This window comes from Microtus pennsylvanicus, chromosome 11 (assembly GCF_037038515.1).
Source record: "Microtus pennsylvanicus isolate mMicPen1 chromosome 11, mMicPen1.hap1, whole genome shotgun sequence".
In the NCBI taxonomy this organism is placed as follows: domain Eukaryota; kingdom Metazoa; phylum Chordata; class Mammalia; order Rodentia; family Cricetidae; genus Microtus; species Microtus pennsylvanicus.
Window position 1 is genome coordinate 15,689,304 of NC_134589.1, and position 23,242 is coordinate 15,712,545.

At 42.7% G+C, this 23,242-nt stretch overlaps 1 protein-coding gene across 1 annotated transcript; it reads left to right on the forward strand.

Moving 5' to 3' along the window:
• Positions 1–142: 142 nt before the first annotated feature.
• On the forward strand, positions 143–21,374 carry Ccdc47 (coiled-coil domain containing 47). The gene is made up of 13 exons (XM_075990359.1): positions 143–327; positions 3,089–3,366; positions 4,773–4,880; positions 5,672–5,846; positions 8,106–8,227; positions 8,444–8,509; positions 11,871–11,972; positions 12,168–12,278; positions 13,851–13,936; positions 15,671–15,729; positions 15,928–16,037; positions 16,239–16,406; positions 19,766–21,374. Exons 2-13 carry the CDS (start codon positions 3,106–3,108, stop codon positions 19,844–19,846), a joined length of 1,449 nt encoding a protein of 482 aa, XP_075846474.1. The 5' UTR covers positions 143–327; positions 3,089–3,105; the 3' UTR covers positions 19,847–21,374.
• Positions 21,375–23,242: the final 1,868 nt, after the last annotated feature.

Genomic DNA, 23,242 nt, shown 5'->3' on the forward strand with positions numbered 1-23,242 from the left:
ACCTGACAGGACTGGAGGAACCCAGCCTCCGCTAGAGCCCTGCTAGGCCCAGGAGCGGCGAGGGTTACGTAATTTTCCCGGCAGCCCAACCTCGCCTTGCGCCCCCGCCCCCACTCCGTGCGCAGGCGCAGACCAGCCGTACGCATTCTACGTAACGGACGGCTGAAGCTACGTGAAGTGTACGGTGCCGTGACTGAGCTACCTGTTCTGGGTTGTGACCCAGTGACAATCGCGGCCCGCAGAAATCTTTCCGATCCGAAGGCGGAGGCCAGACGCAGGCAGGCTGGGTGGAGGTGGTAGCCTCAGAAGCCCCTGGCCGGGGTGCAGGTAGGTAGCGAACCGTGACATGCCAGTCTCTGTGGCCGAGCCAGGCCGAGCGGTGACTAAGTTTTGCGTTGCATGGCCGCATTGCCTGGGACTGTTTCTCACCTAACCAACCTTTTTATGTCCGGCTGGTGGTGACATGCGTCAATCCCCGCAATTTACTTCTCTCGAATTAAAAAGATTAAGCCTCTGCACGTTCTTTTCTGGTCCGTTGTTGTTGTTGGACTTTAGGAGGGTTTGGGGGTCATATTAGTGGCTTTGAGCAAATTCCCAACCAGCAGGACAAAATCTGAGAAGATTTCTGGTGTGCAGCCGGGAAGAATGGAGCGTAGACACTAGTGTTCTCCATTGGTGGTGGAGGCAGGACCAGGCACGAGAGATTTGACAGAAGCAACCCCTTCTAGAGTCCGACCTTAGCTGAAGGTTTCTAGCAAACAGCTTGTTTGTAGCCAACACTCTGGAAGGAGACGGGAATGTCTTACAGCGTTTCTAGAAATTCCATTGTTCTGACTAATGCCATGAGGACCCCAGAGGACTAGCAGTGATTGCTTCACTTACTCGTTTCTCAGTCTGGAGTCAAGTGGTTGCGTGAGAGACTTACTGACTGAGCTGGCCGAAGACAGTCAAGACAGGCCTGTTAATGCTTGTGCCTGGCCTCGAGAAGTCCTCGAGGCTGGGTGACCTGGCGGAGAGTTGTGCATTTGAGAAATGGGCTGACAGGTGCAGCATGTGCCTTGGATCATTTTAACTTAAATAACCTTGAGGGGGCCTGGTTGTATGAATTGCATTAGAAATGCTTGTGTGTTGCGAACTTTCCGAGTATAGACTCAGCTTGAAATGGTCAGACCTTTCTGGTGTCTGTTAATCAAGCTGACAGTGGTAATTAGTTACTTCTACTTGAAAAGGGGAACACTAAAGCAGAAGCTTTTTGTTTTTTGAAACACTGCTTCACTCCTGCAGGCTGGCTTAAAACTTACTATGTAGGGTAGGCCTTTAGCTGAGGATGCCTGATGCTGGGTTTATAAGATTAAACCACTACACCCTGCTGCTTCCTTTTTTTTTTTTTTTTAACTTAGGATCTCAGTACTTAGTCTTAGTTGGCCTTGAATTTGGGCATCTGTCTGCCCCTTACTCCTGTGTACTGGGATTAAAGACATGCACCCCACCCTACCACCCCTTAGAGTTCTTGAGACAGGGTCTCATGAACCCTGGAGAGACCAGGAGCTCACTGTATAGAAGAGGATACCCTTGAACTTTGATCCCCCTGCCTCAGACTCCCCACTGCTTGGACTATAGGAGTGTGCCTCCACACCCAATTTTATATGGTGCTAGAGTCCCGGGTACTCCACCAACTGAGTTACAAACCTAGGCTCCCTGGTAGTATTTTAAAAATGGCATCCATTCATTCATTTGGGTCAGAAAAGCAGGGAGGTATACCTCTGTGTGAACGTAGAGGTCAGAAGACAAATTATGTGGAGGCAGACCAAGGGGAAAACTCAGTCTTTCGGCTTGTTGGCAAGTGCCTTTATCCACTGAGCCACCTCATCAGCCCAGCCCTTTCATAACGGTACACCTATAGTTTAATCATCAGAAGTAACGCTCTCACAAGACCCATCAGTGCCCTGTCAGTAATATGCTCACACATAGCCATCCTTTGGGCTGAGGACTGCCGTTTAGATGAGGGGGCAAAATTGAGAACGTAAATGATTTTGTTGGTTGATTTTTTTTTATTGTCTTCTGAGATTTAAGGCAAAATTAATACTCTTTGAATGAGTCCTTTCTGTCACATTGCATTGTTGCATTGATTGATGTCTCCATTGCGTCCTCTTTCTGTATTTAAGTATTCACACTTATGATGTATTTAAGTATTCACACTTATGATGATGATAATGGTGGTGTTTGTCCTGGAGAGCATGTCTGCAGGGCAAACACGCACAATGGATCTGTAGGTAAATGGCTTCCCTTTTCAGTGCTGATGACGAAACCAGCAACCTATGTGTGTCAGAAGACCATTTATGTATAATGGTTGTATCTTATTGCTCCTCTGAACTCTTTAGTTCTTTTAGAAAGGACTTAATAGTCTCTCAAAAATACTTTTTTTTTTTTGAGGGGAAAAAAGCTTATGGACTATATAACATAAATAGAGGATTTTAGAAAATCAAATCTAAAGAAATTAATAACTTGTACATGTTTTTGCAGATAACTGTTGACAGAATCTTGATAGACCCCATGCCTCTTAACCTCACCTTATTGGTTTTTGTTTTTGTTCGTTTGTTTGTTTGTTTTAAACATAGTACTCTCTGATTCCAAGAATATTGAGGAAGATAAACTTAGGAGATGTTTGTGAACTTAGTGTTTGGTTGGTCTTCTGGGTTTTATTATTATTATTTATTTATAGTGGGGGGGGGTCTTTAAAACAGGGTTTCTCTATATAACAGTCCAGGCTGTCCTCAATTTGTAGACCAGGCTGGCCTTGAACTCACAGAGATCCATGTGCCTCTGCCTCTAGAGTACTAGAATTAAAGGCATATACCACCACCGCTCTGTGATTATTTTGTTATTAATTAAGTGTCTGGCCTTGACCTCAGTATGTAGCCATGGCTGGCCATGGACTTCTGGTCCTCTTTCTACCTCCCAAGTACTGGAATTACAAGCATGTGTCACCACTCCTAGCTGGTTTGTAGATTACTAACGATTTACGAACTGTGTTGATCCTGTATGTGGAATGATAGTTCACTTAGCACACACTCTCTGTCTCTTACAGCTTATTTTTAAGACGCAATGAAAGCCTTCTACGCTTTCTGTGCTGTCCTTTTGGTGTTTGGGAGTGTCTCTGAAGCCAAGTTTGGTGATTTCGAGGATGAGGAAGACATCGTAGAGTATGATGATAATGATTTCGCTGAGTTTGAGGATGTCATGGAAGACTCTGTTACGGAATCTCCTCAGCGAGTGATAACCACTGAAGATGATGAAGATGAGACCACTGTAGAGTTGGAAGGGCAGGATGAAAACCAAGGAGATTTTGAAGATGCAGATACCCGGGTAGGGTTTTTGTTTACGATTTATTTATTTGGTTTTTTTTTTGAGACAGGGTTTCTCTGTGCAGCCCTGACTGTCCTGAAACCCAATTTGTAGACCAGTCTGGCCTCTAAACTCACAAAGATCCGTCTGTCTCTGCCTCCCAAGTGCCGGGATTAAAGGCGTGCGCCACCACTGCTGGGAGGATTAATTTCCTTTTACTGTTCTGTCTGGGTGTTTTCCTGCATATCAGTGTACTGTATGGCATGCCTGGTTCTCTTGACGCCTGAAGAAGGAAGTGGATCCTTTGGGCCTAAGCAGCCACGTGTGTTCTGGAAACCAAATCCAGGACCTCTGCAAGAGCAACAAGTGCTCTCAACTTATGAGCCATTTCTTTAACTCCACCAAATAGGGTACTTATTGATTTATTGGAAAATTCAGAGGGTGGGAAAATTTATTAGTGCTTTTCTCAAACAAAAACCCAGATGTAGGGGAACTTTTACTCTCTGGAATCTTCATTTCTGTTCGGTTAGAGCTTTGCTAGTTTATTCTCTCTCTGATAGCCCTGGATGTCCTGATAGACCTGGCTTTGTAGACCAGGCTGGCCTCAGACCCACAGAGGCCTGTGTGCGCCACCACTACCCAGCTAAGCTCTTCTAAAGGTTTTGTGGTGTGTTCTTCCTGCCTTGATAAAGCATTCTGTTTTGTGTAGTTACCGCAGTAGATAAGAGCTGAACTGAGGATAGATGAGGTATGAATGAAAATTTAGAACTTTGGGTGTAAGGTGTAAAGTAAGCGGCATCATCCTTTTGGTGTTTTGGAGTCTCTCTGTAATTTTTCAAGGCAGGATTTCTCTGTAGTTTTTGAGCCTGTACTGGAACTCGCTCCATAGACCAGGCTGGCCTGGAACTCACAGAGATCCGCCTGCCTCTGCCTCCCGAGTGCTGGGATTAAAGGCGTGTGCCACCACTGCCCGGCTCATATAGTTTTTTTATGTGTAGTAAGAAGTAGTGAGAAAACAGGGACAAGGTTTATTCTATTTGAAAAAAAGAACTTTCCTGTCTGTTTTTTGTTTGTTTGTTTTGAAGCAGTATCTCACTAGATAGCCCTGGCTGTCCTGAAATTTGCTATATAGACCAGCAGAGATCTACCTGCTTCCCAAGTGCTGGGATTAAATCCACTTGCCACTGAACCCAGCTCTCTTATCAAACTTTACATATGAAATGTATTATTAAATGTCATTACCACATATGTTAGTTTTCTGGAACTTACTTACACCTCAAAGTTTGATATTTTGCAAAAAGCATTTTACAGCTCTGTGATCTGTATTTGTTGCTTACTGGTTATGTTTTCCTCTACAAATGTTACCCACAAAGTGAGACACAACTGCCAGCACCATTTGTAGACATGATTGTGTTTTGTTTTTATAGGAGGGAGATACTGAAAGTGAGCCATATGATGATGAAGAATTTGAGGGTTATGAAGACAAACCAGATACCTCTTCTAGCAAAAATAAAGACCCAATAACAATCGTTGATGTAAGTATATAAGATTTTAAATTCGAAACTGAGCAGTAAATCATCAATACCATAACTGTAGTCCCTGACTTATGGTGGTTGGAATAGTAGTGTAATCTAATTAAAGAGCTTAACATGAATTCTTTGAGCATCCATTGCAATGAAGCACTCCTGTGTTGTAGTCTAGCCCTCCTACTTTTATTTAATTCAAGTAACATAAGTGGACGGCATTGGGCATACTCTGGAAAGTGACCCTGACCCAGAGCCAGGTGGTGGCGGTAGCACATGACTTTGGTCCCAGCATTGTAGAGCACAGGCAGACAGATCTCTGAGTTCTCTGTTGTACAAATCAAGTTTCAGGACAGCTAGGGCTACAGAACCCTATCCAGAAAAAAACAAAACCGAAAAACACCAAAACATAATAAATAAAAAGCTGACCTAGAAGATCAAAATGGACATATTTTTTGAAGTGTAACTTCTTTGTTGTTTGTCTGCATGACTGTTAAGTGCATCTTGTGCTTGTCTGTTGCCCTTAGAGGCCAGAGATAGCACCAGGTCCCCAAGCTATCATATGGGTGCTGGGAACTGAACCTGTGTCATCTGCAAGAGTGGCCAGTGCTCCTAACCATTGAATCTTCTCTCTAGCCTCTAATGTGTAACTATTTTCCAGTGACAGTAATTTAAAGTATCCACTTCTGTCTATGAGCTTTCTTGTTTTGGTTTGTTTTTTTCTTTTTTTTTTTTTTTAACTCATTACTTAGTCTCCATGTTCAGTCTCAGCCAACATTAAATGGGACTTTTTCCTTCCTAAGGTCCCTGCACACCTCCAGAACAACTGGGAGAGTTATTATCTAGAGATTCTGATGGTGACTGGTCTGCTTGCCTATATCATGAACTACATCATTGGGAAGAATAAGAACAGCCGGCTTGCTCAGGCCTGGTTTAACTCTCATAGAGAACTTTTGGAGAGCAATTTTACCTTAGTGGGTAAGTTAAGCTGGATGAGTCCAGGGCCTACCTGGAAACAGTCTGGTAAGAATAGTTTGTCCCCTCAGCAGAAGTAGCTAAACACTTTTTGGAATGCTCACTACAATGCATTTGTTTTCTCCAAGGATCCCATTTAGTTGGGTTTTGTGTATAAGTAAATTAAATATTTAAACTCATTTTCTCATTAGTCAACAATATAATTTCTAAATAGCTTTGGATATGGTCAGTGTAAAAGCAAGATGTTAAAATTCTGGTTGAAACAAGAAACTTTGTCGTGTTAGGTATTTTTTTTTTAAATATTTATTTATTATGTGTACAGCATTCCTTCCACGTGTGCCTGCAAGCCAGAAGGGGGCGCCGGGTCTCATTATAGATGGCTGTAAGCCACCATGTGGTTGCTTGGAATTGAACTCAGGACCTCTGGAAGAGCAGTCAGTGCTCTTAACCTCTGAGCCATCTCTCCAGCCCCATGTTAGGTATTTTGATAAATGATTTCAGTTCAATTTTTTGAACAGGAAAATCCTCACAATTTCTTAAGTTTTGGGTGCTTTGATTTTTTAGCTCCACCGATGTACATGAAGTCTGTAGAGTAGCTAGCTGTGTAGTATGGATTGTGAGATTAGACGGTCTTCATACTTAGTGTAGCATGGATTGTGATGTTAGCCGCCTTTTACACTCACTTAGTGTAGCGTGGATTGTGAGGTTAGACGCCCTTCACACTCAGCTTAGTGTGGATTGTGAGGTTAGATGCCCTTCACACTCAGCGTAGTGTGGATTGTGGGGCTGGACACCCTTCACACTCACTCCGTGTAGCATGGATTGTGAGGCTGGACACCCTTCACACTCACTTAGCACCTTATCTCTCCTTAGTAATACACTCCCTTCCGTCTGCTGCTCTGTGTGCACATTTTTCTATGAACTTTACATGCATTGTTTTGGTTTTGGTGGTTTTAATTGTTTCTTTAATTAATTTATTACTAATTAATTATTGGAAGTGGACAGGGATGCTTGTGATAGCATAAGCAGAGAAAACAACTTGTGAGAATCAGTCTCTCCTTCCACATGTGGGACCTGGATTCAGGTCATCAGACTTGGTAATCAGTGTCTTCACCAGCTGAGCTGTCTTGCTGGTACATTATGTAGCCCTGACCACCTTGGACTGCCTTGTAAGGCAAGCTTGCCTCAGATTCATAGAGATTCCCCTGCCTCTACCTTCCTAGTGCTGGAATTAAAGGCGTGCACTACTAAATTAGGCCTCACATATTTTTTCTTTCTTCTTTCCTTTCTTTTTTTGTTATACGTTTTAAAATTGCTTTTTGTTGCAACACTGTTAATTGGATATACTTTTTATTTTTGTTAAAAGGAAACTGATGTTAAAACTTATTTAAGGGGTTAAATTGCAGCCATGTTATTAGAACTCTCTACCTGTTTACCAGTGGATGAATGTTCTCTTCCCTGTTCAGTAGTTTTTAAAGGGTATTTTTGATCAAGGAATTTGGGGGTAGGGCCAGTGGGGAAGCATTCTTTGGCTCATTGCCCTCCCTCTTCTTCATGCCAGAGTCCATAACTTTTTTTATGGAGACAATAAAGAGTTTTAAAAGTAAAGAGAAGTCCAACCTCTACTGGCCTGTGCAGCAGCCCTCAGCACCCCAGCATACTTGGCCTAGCAGCTGACAAAGAAACCTGTCTGTGCCCTTGATGCCTACCGTCTTGGTGCCTACTGTGCACTGGTAGCAGTGACAGATACCATTCTCTCAGCTCTCTGCATAAATTCACAGAGAAACATGAGTGGATAGCAACAGAAAGTGGTGGAACAGTGGAAATCGCTCATTTTACACAGGAAACTTTGGGAGCTGTTGTTTGCCGAAGTTGGTATAAAATTGAAATAAAATAATGATTTTGGAGATTTGGAATGTGTTGGAACTGCCATTGAACTCTACTCTGTCAGAAGTAATTGGAATTAATGAAACTCATACAGAAAATCCAGGCTTTATATACAAATCTTGTTATGAAGATGGTTGACTGAGAAATGACACTGAGCATGTCTTCAAGTCTAGATGAATTAATGTGTGAAGAAGCAGATGCTAAACTTATTCATCAAATCTACTGAGGCATGAAACCTTTAAAATAATACTGAAGTAAAAGCCACAGGCCGGTCCTTTAATTCCTTTCAAAGGAGAGTCTATGCGATAGCAAAGCATTGCTGTCCTAAAGTGATCCGAAAGTTCAGTGAGTGAGATTCGGTGCTTTTACTCCTAGGGGATGATGGGACTAACAAAGAAGCCACAAGCACGGGAAAGTTGAATCAGGAGAATGAACACATTTATAACCTGTGGTGTTCTGGTCGAGTGTGCTGTGAAGGCATGCTTATCCAGCTGAGGGTAAGTAGGGAACTATGCTCTAACATACATCCTTCCTTCATTTTTTAAATGTGACTGCTAATATAAATTTAGTGCTTTCTTCTTCCTTGTTTGATTTAAAGTAAGTCTGAGTATTATATTTCTAGTAATTGGCAAATGAAGCATTTGAGTCCCCTCCAAGGCCCTTCTGAAAGTTTAAACTGCAAGATATGGACTCATTTCTCTCGTTTTTTTCAGTTCCTTAAGAGACAAGACTTACTTAATGTCCTGGCCCGGATGATGAGGCCAGTGAGTGATCAAGTGGTATGTATTCCTGCTTGTTTTCTTGGTATCAACTGAATTATTTTCTTAGCTGTTCTGTTTCTATCTGGATTGTGTTTGGAACTCCTGGCAGTATGTGTCCATGCCAGAAAGCCTGATGCTTTTCTGCCTAAGCAGATGGTCTTTTTTTCCTCAGTGTTCAACTCCACTTGCTCTCAGCAGGGAAGGAGATGATGTCTGTCACCGCTTGTAACAGCCGGAGTATCCTAACAGAGAGAACAGTTGCCCATATAGTGTGCCCTGGTGTCCCGGTCTCCTTGTGAACACTTTTCCTTTATGTTTTAGAATGTATCTATGTGTGTGTCAATATGGAAACATGTGTGCAGGTCAGAGGACAACATTTGGGAGTCAATTCTTTCCTTACATCTTGCAGTCTGGGGGATCAAATTCAGGCATTCAGGCTTGCATTGCAAGGAGAACATTTTAAGCCGTTTTAAGCACATCTCCAGCCCTAAGAATACTTGTGTCTTTGACAAAAATACTAGGTTACTTCTCAAAGTTTATTTTGTTTGTTTTAGGTTTTGTGTGTGTGTGTGTTGAATCAGATGATTAATTTTGGTTGAAAGAGCTCAAATCACAATCTAGGTTATTGGATGTACTGTCTTCCATTTATTAGATTAACATTAATCTGCAAATTTGTACGCTCTGTCAAAAACATTCCCCGCCTTTCTCCCAAAGAGAGGCTCCACAGACAGGGTTGCTATTGTTTGCTTTTTTCTTCTTCTGAATTGTGTAATTGTCTGTGAACGCAGAAGAATAGAAATCTTTTTTTTAAATATTTATTTATTATGTATACAATATTCTGTCTGTGTGCATGTCTGCAGGCCAGAAGAGGGCACCAGACCTCTTTACAGATGGTTGTGAGCCACCATGTGGTTGCTGGGAATTGAACTCAGGACCTTTGGAAGAGCTGGCAATGCTCTTAACCTCTGAGCCATCTCTCCAGCCCCACATATCCTTTCTTCCACATACTAAAAATTTGGCCCAACCATTAAGAAATATAATTAGTATAAATAGAACCGTGCTTTATCATATCAGACTTCTTAGGTTTATAACATTGCCTGTTCCAATGCAGAATATTAAGTATGTTTTCCAACAATGGCCAGTTCTTGGATTCTCTAGACACCAGCTGGGATCTAACAATTTAATTCTGACACTGCTACCTTCAGGTCATAGGTTGAAGGGTTCAGGACCCCCATTGTCCCTACTTAGGAGGAAATTTCAAACCCCAGGCCACCCATACCATGACTTTTGGCTGATCACCTATGAATTAAGCATTCCCATCACCTCCCTCCAGGGATAATAATTTATTAGAATGATTCACAAATTCAAGGAAAACCTTTGCTTATATTTACTGATTTATTAAGGACACAACTTGGCAATGGGCAACTGGAAAAAATGAGGGATGCCAGGTATGGTGGTGCACGCCTTTAATCCTAGCACCTGTGAGCCAGAGGCCGGTGAATCTCTTTGAGTTCCAGGACAGCCTGGGTGCATAGCGAGCTCCAGTCTGACCAGAGCTACACCCTGAGACACTGCCAGAAAACGGCAGGACGTGTGGAGCTTTTTTACCGTCTCCAGCATGCCACCCTTTAACATTCACAGCATCACAGTACGGGAACTTCCTGAATGTGGTTCCAGATTTCTGCTCAGCATGGTTCAGTGCTCCTCCCCACAAGGTCCTTGAACAGGGCCTTGAACAGTTCCAGCCCTCGGCATTTATCTTATCTCATGATCAGCCCCTTTCCCGAAGCCACTTGGACACCGTGGATTGATAGAAAGGGGTTCCCAGTAAATAATAAAGCATACTGAAGGTTTTAGCTTGGTGCCAGGAGCCTGAAGCAAAACTCAGATATAACTCTTTTTTTTTTTTTTTTCTTTTGATTTTCGAGACAGGGTTTCTCCGTAGCTTTTGGTTCCTGTCCTGGAACTAGCTCTTGTAGACCAGGCTGGCCTCGAACTCCCAGAAACCCGCCTGCCTCTGCCTCCTGAGTGCTGAAATTAAAGGCGTGCGCCACCACCGCCCAGCTCAGATATAATTCTTATATTTTTGGTTGTGAGCCTAGAATTTAACATTGAGCCATCTCTCCATCCCCTAGATATAATTCTTATATCACCCTGTCCATTTGGATCCTGTTTGTTGTTGACTTTTGCACTTGACTACTCTGTATGAACTTGTTAGTGTTGTGTTTCTTCACAACAATTTGCCACCAAACTGAACAGCTTAAAATAGTACCGTCTGGGACTTGAGAAATGGCTCAGCGATTGGGAGCACTGGCTACTTTCTAGAGTATCTGAGCTTGATTCCCAGCACCAACAGCCAGCTTATAACCATCAGTTACTCTAGTTCCAGGGGGACCAGTGCCCTCTTCTAGCCTCCAGGAGTGGTGCACACACATGGTGCACAGATTTGCGTGTAGGCAAACACTCATGAACATAGGATAGGAATAAGAAATCTTTTTCTGTTCCCTTTTTAAACAGTCTCACTGTGTAAATCAGGCTGACCTCAAATTCACAGAGCTCTGCCTACCTCAGTAAAAGTAGATTCAATAATCTACATTATCCCACAGCACCTCAGCCTCCTGAGTACTGAGATTAAAGGCACACATTCCCATTCCCAGCAAAAAAAAAAAAATATGAGATCCTATCTCAAAAATAAAGACAAAAAAAACAAAACCAGCTGGGTCTTGGTGGTGCACGCCTTTAATCCCAGCACTCGGGAGGCAGAGGCAGGTGGATCTCTGTGAGTAGCCAGCCTGGTCTACAAGAGCTAGTTCCAGGACAGGAACCAAAAAAGCTACGGAGAAACCCTGTCTCGAAAAGTCCAAAAAAAAAAAAAACACCAAAAAAACAAAAAAACCCAACACCATTTGCTGTCTTATAGTGTCAGTACATAAGTGGCCCAGTGTAGGTTAGCTGGGTCTAACGTAGATCTAGGGGGCGGAAAACAGTGTGGGCCAGGCTTGTGTTTCCTTCTCACAAGCCCATTCAGATTTTTGTCAGAATTCAGTCCCTTGTATTATAGATACCTATTTTCTCAATACCTGTTGACTGGGGAGTACTCGCGTCCTGAAGGCATTACCCTCAAGACTTTATAGCCATCCCTTGATGATCACTTTTGCCCCAAGGATTCTCTGCTTTAGCTAGGGCCAAATTATTGTTAATACTTATGTGATATACTCAGGACAATGCCCCTTTTTGTTAATTTGAATCAATTGGTGAAGAACCTTCTGCAGTTATATCCATGAATCCTGCTCCAGGGGAGAAAAGACTGAACTCTTCAGAGCCTTTTAGAAATCTACCCATCATAGATCCTAAACAAGTTTTTGTTTTCTTTTTAAAGCAAATAAAAGTAACCATGAATGATGAGGACATGGATACATATGTGTTTGCTGTTGGCACTCGCAAAGCTTTGGTGCGGCTGCAGAAAGAGATGCAGGATCTGGTATGTCAAGTTGCTCCAATATCAATGTCTGTAGACACTGCCTCTTTATTACAGAGAAGTTCAGCTGTGTAGCACAGCACCGTTCCGTTACTCAGACGTTAAGCACCACTCCAGAATGGGCAGAACATACTTAACCTTTGAGGAAAGTCTGTATCATAGAATACCATGTTTCCTGTTCTCATTTTCTTCTTCCAGAGCGAGTTCTGTAGTGATAAACCTAAGTCTGGAGCAAAGTATGGACTGCCAGACTCGTTGGCCATCCTGTCGGAAATGGGAGAAGTCACAGAGGGCATGATGGACACAAAGGTAAATGCAGTGGAGATGTGTGCAGTCGTGCACAGCGGTAATGCAGTGGAGATGTGTGCAGTCGTGCACAGCGGTAATGCAGTGGAGATGTGTGCAGTCGTGCACAGCGGTAATGCAGTGGAGATGTGTGCAGTCGTGCACAGCGGTAATGCAGTGGAGATGTGTGCAGTCGTGCACAGCGGTAATGGCAGCAACTCCAGAGGTTGAGGCAAGAGGATCATGTTCCAGACAGGCTAAGGAGTACAGCTAGAGACTCTGTCTCCAAAAGAATAAGTAAATAAAAATCGCATACTAAATTTTATTTTACTCATTTTTGAAACAGCAGGTAAATAATCTGTGACTGCTGACCACTCATGGTAAACATTTTCTGTGGTCCTTAGAGTCACCTAGCTGATTTTGATCGATTGGGTAAACACAGCACAGCCTTTACTTGTTCTAGAAGCAGTAGCAAAGCCACGCCATTTTAATGAGACTTTGAGCAGCTCTCATGTTGAAGAGGTACCTCCCTGAAGCTGAACCAGGTCCTCTCCGATGCTGTACATTAGTTGCAGTTGTGTACCCCTTCCTCACACTGGTCACAACCTGTCAGAGGGCTGTCAGTCAGCAGACAACCTGGCGGTTAGCATTGCAGTCAAACCATAAGGACTCCAGTGTGTATCTCAGTGTCTGCTTGGCGAGCCAAGGGTCCCATAATTTTGTTTTTTGTTGTTTGGTTGGTTGGTTGGTTGGTTTTGGTTTTTCGAGATAGGGTTTCTCTGTAGCTTTGGAGCCCATTCTGGAACTAGCTCTTGTAACCAGGATGGCCCTGAATTCAAGAGATCTGCTTGCCTCTGCCTCCCCGAGTGCTGGGATTAAAGGCATGCGCCACCACTGCCCCGGCTTGTTTTTTTTGTTGTTGTTGTTGTTTTGTTTTTTGTTTTTTGAGACAGTACAGAGTCTCACTATGTAGCCTTGTGTATCTTGGAGCTCAAAGAGGTCTGCCTGCCTCTATCCACCAAATGCTAAAATTAAAGAATGTGCTAACACTCCAAGCCCACTTTCAGGTGCTTTGGTGGACTTTTTGTTGTTGTTTGTTTTGTTTTAAAGATTACAGCCTTGGGGCTGGAGAGGTGGCTCAGTGGTTAAGAGCTCTGAGTTCCCAGCACAATTCTCAGCCTCCACATGGCAGCTCACAATTATCTATAATTTCAGTTCTAGGGGACCCGACACCCATGGCAGAACACCAATACACATAAATTTAAAGAAAAGATTACAGCTTTAATCCTTTGGTGGTGACATTTAAGTCATTTTGAGTTTGTTCGTATAAGTAAAGATGGGCACACAGGGCAGGCACTGTGATCCCGTCATGGCAGAGGCTAAGGCTGGAGGATGGCTACAGAGAAGCGTTTCTTTAAGCTAAAGTTGAGGGCTGACCTGATGGCTCATTAGGTTTTTTGTTTTTTGTTTTGTTTTTCAAGAAAAGAGTATTTTAGTCTGAATGACTGAATGACATTATATAAAAGTAAGGATTTAAAGGTGACTATAAAATGCCAAACTCTAGTTAATATTCTTTCCTTTTTTTTTTTTTTTTAGATGGTTCACTTTCTTACACACTATGCTGACAAGATTGAATCCGTCCATTTTTCAGACCAGTTTTCTGGTCCAAAGATAATGCAAGAGTATGTATGAAATAAAGTATTAAAATTTATTTTCCCTATTAGTTTTATGTTAGAATGCTACAAGGGACCTCTGCAGTTTCCTTATCAAGTGGGGAAGTAAACTTGGTAACGAATGGCCTCCCAGTTATCACACCATGAGAAGACACTGGCTGCCTCCCCAAGCCAGCATGTTTGCATCACTGACCCAGTGACGTTCACAAGGAAGGGCTGGTGCTAAGACATCGCAGTTGGCACACCCTTTCCCATTTCTGAATTTCTGATGTTTGATTTTAAATACAAATCTAAGTATTTCATATTTTATCATCTTTTCTCGCTTCGCTTTTGAACAGCTGAATGTTTTCAAATGACATTGACTATAATGACATATAAAACCATAGTTTCTGGTTTTATGGCAGTATTGTTTGGGTGTACAGTATTGTTCATGGGCTTGGATTTGTTCGTTGAATTTGCAGCTTATGGAAAGCATAATTAAATATACTTCTGATAGAGAATGAGTTGTGACCTGAATTATTAGTTGCAGGCTAGTCTCATATGCTATGGGATTGAGTACAACTAAAAGCCATTCTGGACAGGCGTGGTGGCACAAGTCTTTGATCTCAGCTTTTAGAGGCAGGAGCAGAAGGATCTCTGAATTCTAGGCCTGCCTGGTTTCTATAGTGAGTTCTCAGCCAGCTAGGGATAAACAGTGAGACTCAGTGTCAACAACAGACATTCTGGGAGCTGTGTTCATTTTCCAATACCAGAATAAGAGGAGCAGCAACAAAAATGTATTCTGAATTTAGTTGTATGTGGAGATTACTCAGGTCCTTATGCTTTGAGATGATGTTGCATCATCCTCGCCTTGGTAAATTTAGTAATAACAGCAGGCACCAAGCATTGCATTATAGCTTTTACCAAGCCTTTTGTTTGCAGTGGAGCAGAAGCCAATTGTTTGACAGTCAAAATTTGCAGTGATAATGACAGAAGAAAATTATAAACAGTGCTTGCTCCGAGTCCATGAGGGATTGTTGGTTGAATAACCCGCACCTTACCAAGTTCTCAGGATGCTTGAGTCTCCTACATAAAGTGATGTGTTTTGAGTAACATACATAGCCTTTTCCACAGGAAACCCTCTGTGGATTCTTGTAATACCTGATACAATGCGGGTGCTATTAAGTAAATGTTATACTGTATGCCTCAACTTTTAGAGAATAATGACCAAGATTAAAAGCAGAAGCTGAGAGTTGGAGAGATGACTTGTAGTTGAGAGTGTGTTGTTTATGCAGAAGATCAGGGACCATGGCTTGGCTCCCAGCTCCCTCGTGGATGCTAAAAGCTGTTCTGATTCCAGTTGCAAGAGGTTTGACACCGTTTTCTGGCCTGTGTGGGCACTGCATACTACATACATACATGCAGGCAAAACACTCATATACGTAAGATAAATATAAGCTTAGAAATTTAAAAATTAAGCAAAAATATTTAAAATATGGCCTCAGGTTTAAATACAGGCATATTTCTGGCTCCTCAGGTGAAAGGGAATAAATATATCCTGCCCGCTGGGGACATGACTGAGGTTTCAAATGTAGCACAGAGTGGGGTAGATGAGCTTAAAGTGCTCTCAGGCTCAGTGATCACCGTTGACTTAGAGATGCCGAGTGTGTCCAGTGCTGTTCTCGCAGGTGTTTGCCCAGCTGAGGCAGACATGGAAAGTGCCTGTCTTCGCTCCTCTCTTACCAGACTTCTCTTTCGTGACAGGGAGGGTCAGCCTTTAAAGCTGCCTGACACTAAGAGGACACTACTGTTTACATTTAATGGTGAGTATCTGGGCCCTGTCTGGCTAGTTCTTAGCCTCTTAGAAACTGGTTTTCAATTATTTTTCCATCACTAATCATTCCTCCTTGTTGGTTTCTGGGTTCCTCTAAGGAGCTAGTCTGTTAGCATTAAGAAAGACTGCCAACCCAGAAGTGTTAATGCTGCCATTAACTCAGTAGGAAAATGGCTTTGTTTTCCAGTGCCTGGCTCAGGTAACACGTACCCAAAGGATATGGAGGCTTTGCTACCCCTGATGAACATGGTGATTTATTCTATTGACAAAGCCAAAAAGTTTCGACTCAACAGAGAAGTAAGACCCAAAGCCTTTCTTACAAACCGGCACCTTTTATGGTTGGTTTTCCCCAGTGGCTGCAGCTGTCAGTGGCTGCAGCGACTGAGTCTAGTTGACTTGACATGCAAGGGGGAGTAGTTTTACCAAAGAATGCTCAGTGGGGTTTTCTCCTGTGGGATGGAAACGGGTTTCTTATGAAGACTTTGTTTCCTGGGGAAGGGTAAACAACGAGCAGATAAGAACCGGGCCCGCGTGGAAGAGAACTTCTTGAAACTGACCCACGTGCAGAGACAGGAGGCTGCGCAGTCGCGGCGTGAGGAGAAGAAAAGAGCCGAGAAGGAGCGGATCATGAATGAGGAAGACCCTGAGAAGCAGCGCAGGCTGGAGGTGAGATGCTCCCCACCACTGAGGCTGCTGGGTCTGGTTTATATGTTTTTTATGTTATATCATCTCTCCCTTTTCTTCCTTCCAAAACTTCCCATATATCTAGTCCTTCCCCCAGCTCTCTTTGAAGCTCATGACCTCTCTCTCTTTGTTGTTGTTGCTGGTGTGTGTGTGTGTGTGTGTATCTAAATGTATAAACACAACCTGTTCAGTCTTTATAGTGTTTTTTTGTATATTTTCTGGACTCTCCTTTTAGTATTGGGTAACTAGTTGGTGTGCTCTTGCCTGGGGAAGATTATTTCTCCTGCTCTCAGAGTTCTTTAGTTGCTTGTAGTTCTTTGTCTAAGGTTGAGGCTTTGTGAGAATTTCCCAAAACTATTGTTTTGTTTTTAGTTATCCAGATGTGGGATAGAGAGGTGGGTCAGAGGTGAAGAGCACTGGCTGCTCTTGCAGAGGTCCTGAGTTCAATTCTCAGCACCCACATGGCAGCTCACAGCTGTCTGTAACTCCAGTTCTAGGGGATCTGGCTCACTCACACGGACACACCTGCAGGCAAAACACCAGTGCACATGAAAATAAATAAATCTTAATTATCCAGCTGCCTGTTTGTGCTGTACTGTCTCTGATAATTCTGTGTAGAAAGCACCCGGGCTAAAGTTGGGAAATGTCATCTGACAGCACCGTGTTCCTCTTCCAGCCGTCCTAAGCTGCGTTCGTGCCCCTGGAAAGTGAGTGGATTCCCCTTTTTCCCCAGCACAGCTCCATTTCAGACCAAACAATTAGAAAGAAATCAGGGACTTTAAATAAGCTGACATACACACCTCACATTTTAAATAAACTTGCCATTTAAAATTAGGGCTTGATACAGAATTAGTGAATTCTAGTGTTTCCGTGGGTTTTGTTGTCGGTTTCTGTTTCTTATATAACTGATATTCCAAACTTGTGATTCTTGGACAATAGCATGTTACATTTAAAAAAAATTCAGTATATTCTCATATTTCCTGAAATAAGATGCCAAAGTCCAACTGTAAACCTTGCAAATGAAAAGGAGAACAAAGTTCTGGAAGATGTGAGTTTAGACGAGAATTTTTGAGTCTTGAATAACATTTTTCAGAGTAAGGGAGGCTCCGAGTTGCTGCTGTGTGACCGTGTGGTTGCCGATAGCCAGTCACTAATGCTGCCTTGTGCGGCTCAGGAACCCTTAGTGCTGCTCCTGTGCCTCATGCATGCTTCCTTTCCTCCCTTCCTTTTCTTTTCCTCCTCTTCCCTTCTCCTCCCTTCCGTTCCCTTCTCTCTCTCTCTCCTTTATAAGTTTTTATTTTATATATATATATATATGGTGTTCTATTTGCATGTATACCTGCAGGCCAGAAGAGGGCATCAGATCTCATTACAGGTGGCTGTGAACCACCGCGCCAATGCTCTTAACTCTTAACCCCTTAACCTCTGAGCCATCTGGGTTTCTCTTTCCCCTCCCCTCCTCCTCCTCCTCCTCCTCCTCCTCCTCCTCCTCCTCCTCCTCCTCCTCCTCCTTCTTCCTCTCTCTCTCTCTCTCTCTTTCTCTCTTTCTTTTCTATGTAATGAGGTTAAAAGACAAACCCTTGTGGGTTTTTTCTTGCTTTATTTTTTGCTTTCTTTCATGTCCTCATGCTTTCATGATTTTGTTTGGAGAGACAGACGGACAGGGCAGGGGTGGTGGTAAAGAGAGACACACAGACACGTGTACAGAGCACAAACTCAGGAGTCATTTGAAAAGTGCTGCCATCTTTGTGTGTCGTGCTGGCAGTTAAACTTAGAGCCTTGTACATGCTAGGAAAGTGCTTTACTAGTCCTGTGTTTTTGCTGGGGAGAGGGGTGTATAGGGACAGGATATCTCTCTGTACTCTCTCTGCACTCACTTAGTAGGCTAGGCTGCCTGGCCAGTGTCACTCCTCCTCAGCAAGTGCCTGCCACCACTCCAGACTTTACACAGGCTCTAGGATGTACTCGGGTCCTTGTGCTTGTAAGACAAGCGCTTCATTGACTGTGCTGTCTCTCTAGCTTCTGGTTTTATTTTTTTAATTAATTTTTTTTTTTTTGAGACAGGGTTTCTCTGTATAGCTCTGTTCTGGAACTTGCTCTGTAGACCAAGCTGGCCTCGAACTCTCAGAGATCCGCCTGCCTCTGCCTCCCGAGTGCTGGGATTAAAGGTGTGTGCCACCACTGCCCGGCTGCTTGACCTGTTTTTATCTTTAATAATGTGTCTACTTGTGGATAAGAGATGCCCAAATAGGGTTGGAGCTTGAATTACAGAGTTATAGGTGGTTGTGCGCTACCTGGTTGGTGCTAGGAACCAAACTCAGGCAGGTCCTCTGGAAAAGCAACAAATAGTCTTAAACATTAGACCATCTCTTTAGCCTCCAATCATGGTCTTAATTGCAATTTCTAGGTTAGCAATGGCTAAATAATGAAACTATCATTTAAAAGAGGGTGGGGTTTGAATTTAAGTTCAGCTTGGGTAACTTAGTGAGAGACCTTGTTTCAAAGAAAAGAAACACATGCAAGGCAAAAACTTTGATGAGTTTCTATCTAAATTAATATTTGATTATCTGGGGGCTAGAGAGATGGTTCAGTGGTTAAGAGCACTGGCTGCTCTTCCAGAGGTCCTGAGTTCAATTCCCAGTGATCGTATGGTAGCTCACAACCATCTGTAGTGAGATCGCGCGCCCTCCTCTGGCGTGCAGGCATACATGGAGGCAGAATGTTGTATACATAATAAATAAATAAATCTTTAAAAAAAGGATTTGATTATCTTTTTTTGTTTTTGTTAATTTTTATTTGATGACATATGAATTGGCAATGTTTTTGTCTTTGGAAACGATGTCTCATAGCATAGATTGGCCTGGAACTATGTAGCCAAAGTTAGCCTCAAACTGCAATCCTCCTGCCTTAGTCTTCCAAATGCTAGTGCTTATTTTTATATGTATCTGCAAAAATGTTTCCTGGGTTGCAAGACCAAGATCTTGAATAAAAGGCCCACACCTTTAATCCCAGCACTTGGGAGGTAGAGGTATGCAGATATCTATGAATTCCAGGTCATTCTGGACTACACAGTGAGTTCCAGGAAAGCCAGAACTGTATGAAGAGATCCACTCCTCCTTCCCAACTCCCCAAAAGGGATTTTGAGTAATACGGGTGAGTAGAGGTGCCCACGGAGACCAGAAGCCTCCAGTGAGCTGCCGGACGTGTGCTGGTAACAGAACTTGCGGCTGCTGCAGAGCAGCATGAGCTCGAGCCACCAAGCTGGTTCTCCAGCCCCCAGTTTTTTTCAGTGTGTGCTTAGAGCTTAATTTGGATCTTTCCTTCCCCTCCCTATTTTACAGGAAGCTGCTTTGAGGAGAGAACAAAAGAAGTTGGAGAAGAAGCAGATGAAAATGAAGCAAATCAAAGTGAAAGCCATGTAAAGTCATCCCAGAGGTCTGCGTCCAAAGGAAACGGGAAAAGCACGAGTCCGTTTCTCCCCTAAAGTCAACATATTCCTGGTGACTGAGAAATCCTTATTCCACCCTCCCCTCTTCTCCCGTCCTCTCCCCTCTTCTCTCGGTTTGGAGTTCTACAGAGGTTACAGATACATTGAAAGGGCTCTTTCAGTTATTTCCTTCCAGATAATCAAATTAGTTTATTTTATAAAAGGATGGTATATAAAGTATGTGTAGTTTTAAAATATTTTTAAATTATAACATGAATTATCAGTGCTTTACTTTGGTGTTTGAAGAACAATCATGGAATTTATAGAAAGATTTTTTTTTTTAAACTGGGCAATTAGAATAACTGTGGAGACTGACTCTAAACAAGATCCCAAGAATTTCTATTGGAGTTGCACAATAAACATTGCTTGGTGTTTTTCCTGTGTCCACATTACAGTTGTGAAAACAGTGGAATTTAGAGCACTGTATGTGGTGATGCATTTCAGAGACTTGGAACATAGTGCAGTGTGTATTTCGTGTGTGTGTTTATAGGAGGAAATCTAGAGGTGTCATGGAAGATTCTAGAGGTGGGTAGTACAGGAGCAGTTTCTCCTTGCCTGGTACTATGAGCTAATGACAGTGTGAGCACTGAATTTGGAGTAGTTTTGTTTTTCCTGAGGAAGATGCATGAGAAGTGAGCTGCTTCCCTTAGCTCAGATCACTGCTCTGTGAGGTCACAGTGCTTTTCATGGTGGCTGCAACCTGTTGGGTCTTCACGGAGAAGCTGCTGTCTGTCTTCTGCGTGCTCCTTTCTTCTCTCTCCACTTCTGTCTTGCCCACAATTGAGGCCGGTATGTGCTTTTAGAAACACAGCCATCGGTGTGCATAAGTAGGCTTTTAAAATGTGAGCCTTCTTAAATGCGACAAGAGTTTTGTCTGCCTCTTGAGGTGGAAGCTTTTGTGGGGAGAGGCCCCCATCTGCATAAGCATTTGGCTTGTTGAGAGCTCTGCATTTTATAAATGCTTCCTACTGAGAAAGCATTTTTTTTTTTAAGTCACTGTTTATACCAGGTAATTTTTGCTGGGATGGGAAAGAGTTGTTTTTTTGAGGGGTGGTGGGTTTTTGTTGATGCTTTCTGTGTTCTGAAGCAGTAACAGTGAGTTGCAGTGAAAACCGTGTGAGCTGTTGCCTTGGGGATTATATGGAGTTTCTCATGTGACTTTGTCTAGGTTAATAGAAATGTGTGCACTGGGTATGCAGGTGTATGCTTTTTTTAACAATTCACAAGGTTAAGTTATTAAGAATAACAAAATTGAATCACTTTAAGGCCATATGATTCTAGACTTAACATTGTTTTACAAACCTTTAAGATACATTTTAGAATCAAAATTTATGTGCTTAGTTATCTTTTGAGTAATATAAGCTTTCTTAAAGTCCCACAAATTCGGACTGTGGCAGCTAATTTTGTAATTTAAGCATTCATATGAACTACCTATGACATATATTAAAAACTGATTGACAGAATCTGAGCGTGCCTCGTTGACTTTTTGAAGTCGTCCTACAAGAATATATGGACCCATAGGAAAGTTCTCTCACCATTAAAAATTAGCACTAAAATGGTTTTCCTTCAAGAGTGTTAATCTTGAATATTCCTTTGTAGTTACCACTTAACACTTTGGGATATTTTATATTCTTTTTTTTTTAAGATTTATTTATTGATTATGTATGCAGCTGTACCTGCACACCAGAAGAGGGCACCAGATCTCATTACAGATGGTTGCTGGGAATTAAACTCAGGACCTCTGGAAGAGCAGTCAATGCTCTTAACCTCTGAGCCATCTTTCCAGCCCCGATATTTCATATTCTAAACCCATGTATGTTGCTTCAGAAAGGGTCTCACTGTGGCCCAAGTTGGCCACAGTCAAACTCATGGTTCTCTTGCCTCAGCCTCCTGAGTGCTGGGAATACTGGCACACACACACTGCACTGTGGCCCATATGTTATTTTTGATTTTTTGTTTGTTTTTTTGAGACAGGGTCGTACTGTGTAGTGCTGGCTGTCCTAGAACACATCAGTGTGGACCGGGCTGGCCTTGAATTTAGAGATCTGCTTACCTCAACCTCCTGAGTACTGGGGTTAAATGTGTATGCCACCACGGCCAGCCTACCCTAAGATTACTAGTTATTAGTGAGTTATTAAGCTCTTATTAGTCAGCTTTCTATCGCTGTGGCAAAATAGCTAGGATAATAAAGCTTCAAATAGGAATAAGTTTTTTGGGGATCACAGTTTCAGTTCCTGAACTGCCCTCTTGCTCAGGGGAGGTACTGTGATGGAGCAAAGACACTTACCTCATAGTGGCCCAGGAGCTGTCAGGTAGGAGGGGCAAGGGTTCTAATATTTCAAGGAACACCCTCAATGACCTAACTTCTGTCTACAGTTTCCTTCATCTACCCATCTGCCTGCTACTGGCTACTAACTCAGTTTTTACCATAGCATTTTGGGTGGACATTTATGGTCTTTATGATCCAAGCCACTATAGCCCTCTCCTTGGGTTAAGACATGTCATTATGAAGCAGTGGACCAAGAGAGTGTTGTTTACCATGCTTTCCAAATCCCTTTGCCTGGAGCCCTGAAATATAAAAGAAAGGCTTGGCTTCAGCATTGATGAAACCAATCGCCAGGACCAGTGAGGTGGCTGCATGGGTAAAGGTGCTTACCAGGCTTGCTGACCTGAGTTTGATCCTCAGGATGCATGCGACTCCCACAAGTGGTCCTTTGACCTCCGCATGTGGACCATGGCATATGCACACAAACATGCACGCACATGTACATGGTAAGTGGATAATAAAATAAATGTACTAAAAATTTACTGGAGAAAATTACTAAGCTTTTTTCTTTGGGCAAGTCATACCTCTGAGTTTATTGTGTTTATTCTTGTATAAAGTGGGAATAAATATTTTTCCTTCCTATCAGTTTATTTTAAAATTTTCTTTATGTGTATGTGTGTTTTACCTGCATGTCTTTCTGTCTACCATGTCTACCATGTGTAGTGCCAAGAAGACCGGAAGAGAGTGTTGGAACCCCTGGGACTAGAGTTACAGGTTATGAGTTGCCATGTGGACGCTGGGACCTGAACCCAGAACCTCTACAGTCAGTTCTCTTAACTGCTGAGCCATTTTCCCAGCTCACCTCACAGCCAAAAGATAATGTGTGCAAAACGTTTTTATTTACACACTCTACAAAGGCAAGGCTACTATCGAATGGTACATTTTACTTTACATTCTTGCTCTCCTCTGTCCAACAGTACAAAGTGGATCCTTTTAGCCTTCTCTGACTTTGTGTCAGAGCGGACAAGGTGGTTTTTGTTTGTTTGTTTTGTTTATTTATTTTAG

Excerpts from the sequence above, each read along its gene's own strand:
- Ccdc47 (XM_075990359.1), top strand. The coding sequence starts at position 3,106 with ATGAAAGCCTTCTACGCTTTCTGTGCTGTCCTTTTGGTGTTTGGGAGT. Across the intron at positions 11,973-12,167 it reads AGAAAGAGATGCAGGATCTG|AGCGAGTTCTGTAGTGATAA; the intron begins GTATGTCAAGTT and ends TTCTTCTTCCAG. Across the intron at positions 12,279-13,850 it reads AGGGCATGATGGACACAAAG|ATGGTTCACTTTCTTACACA; the intron begins GTAAATGCAGTG and ends TTTTTTTTTTAG.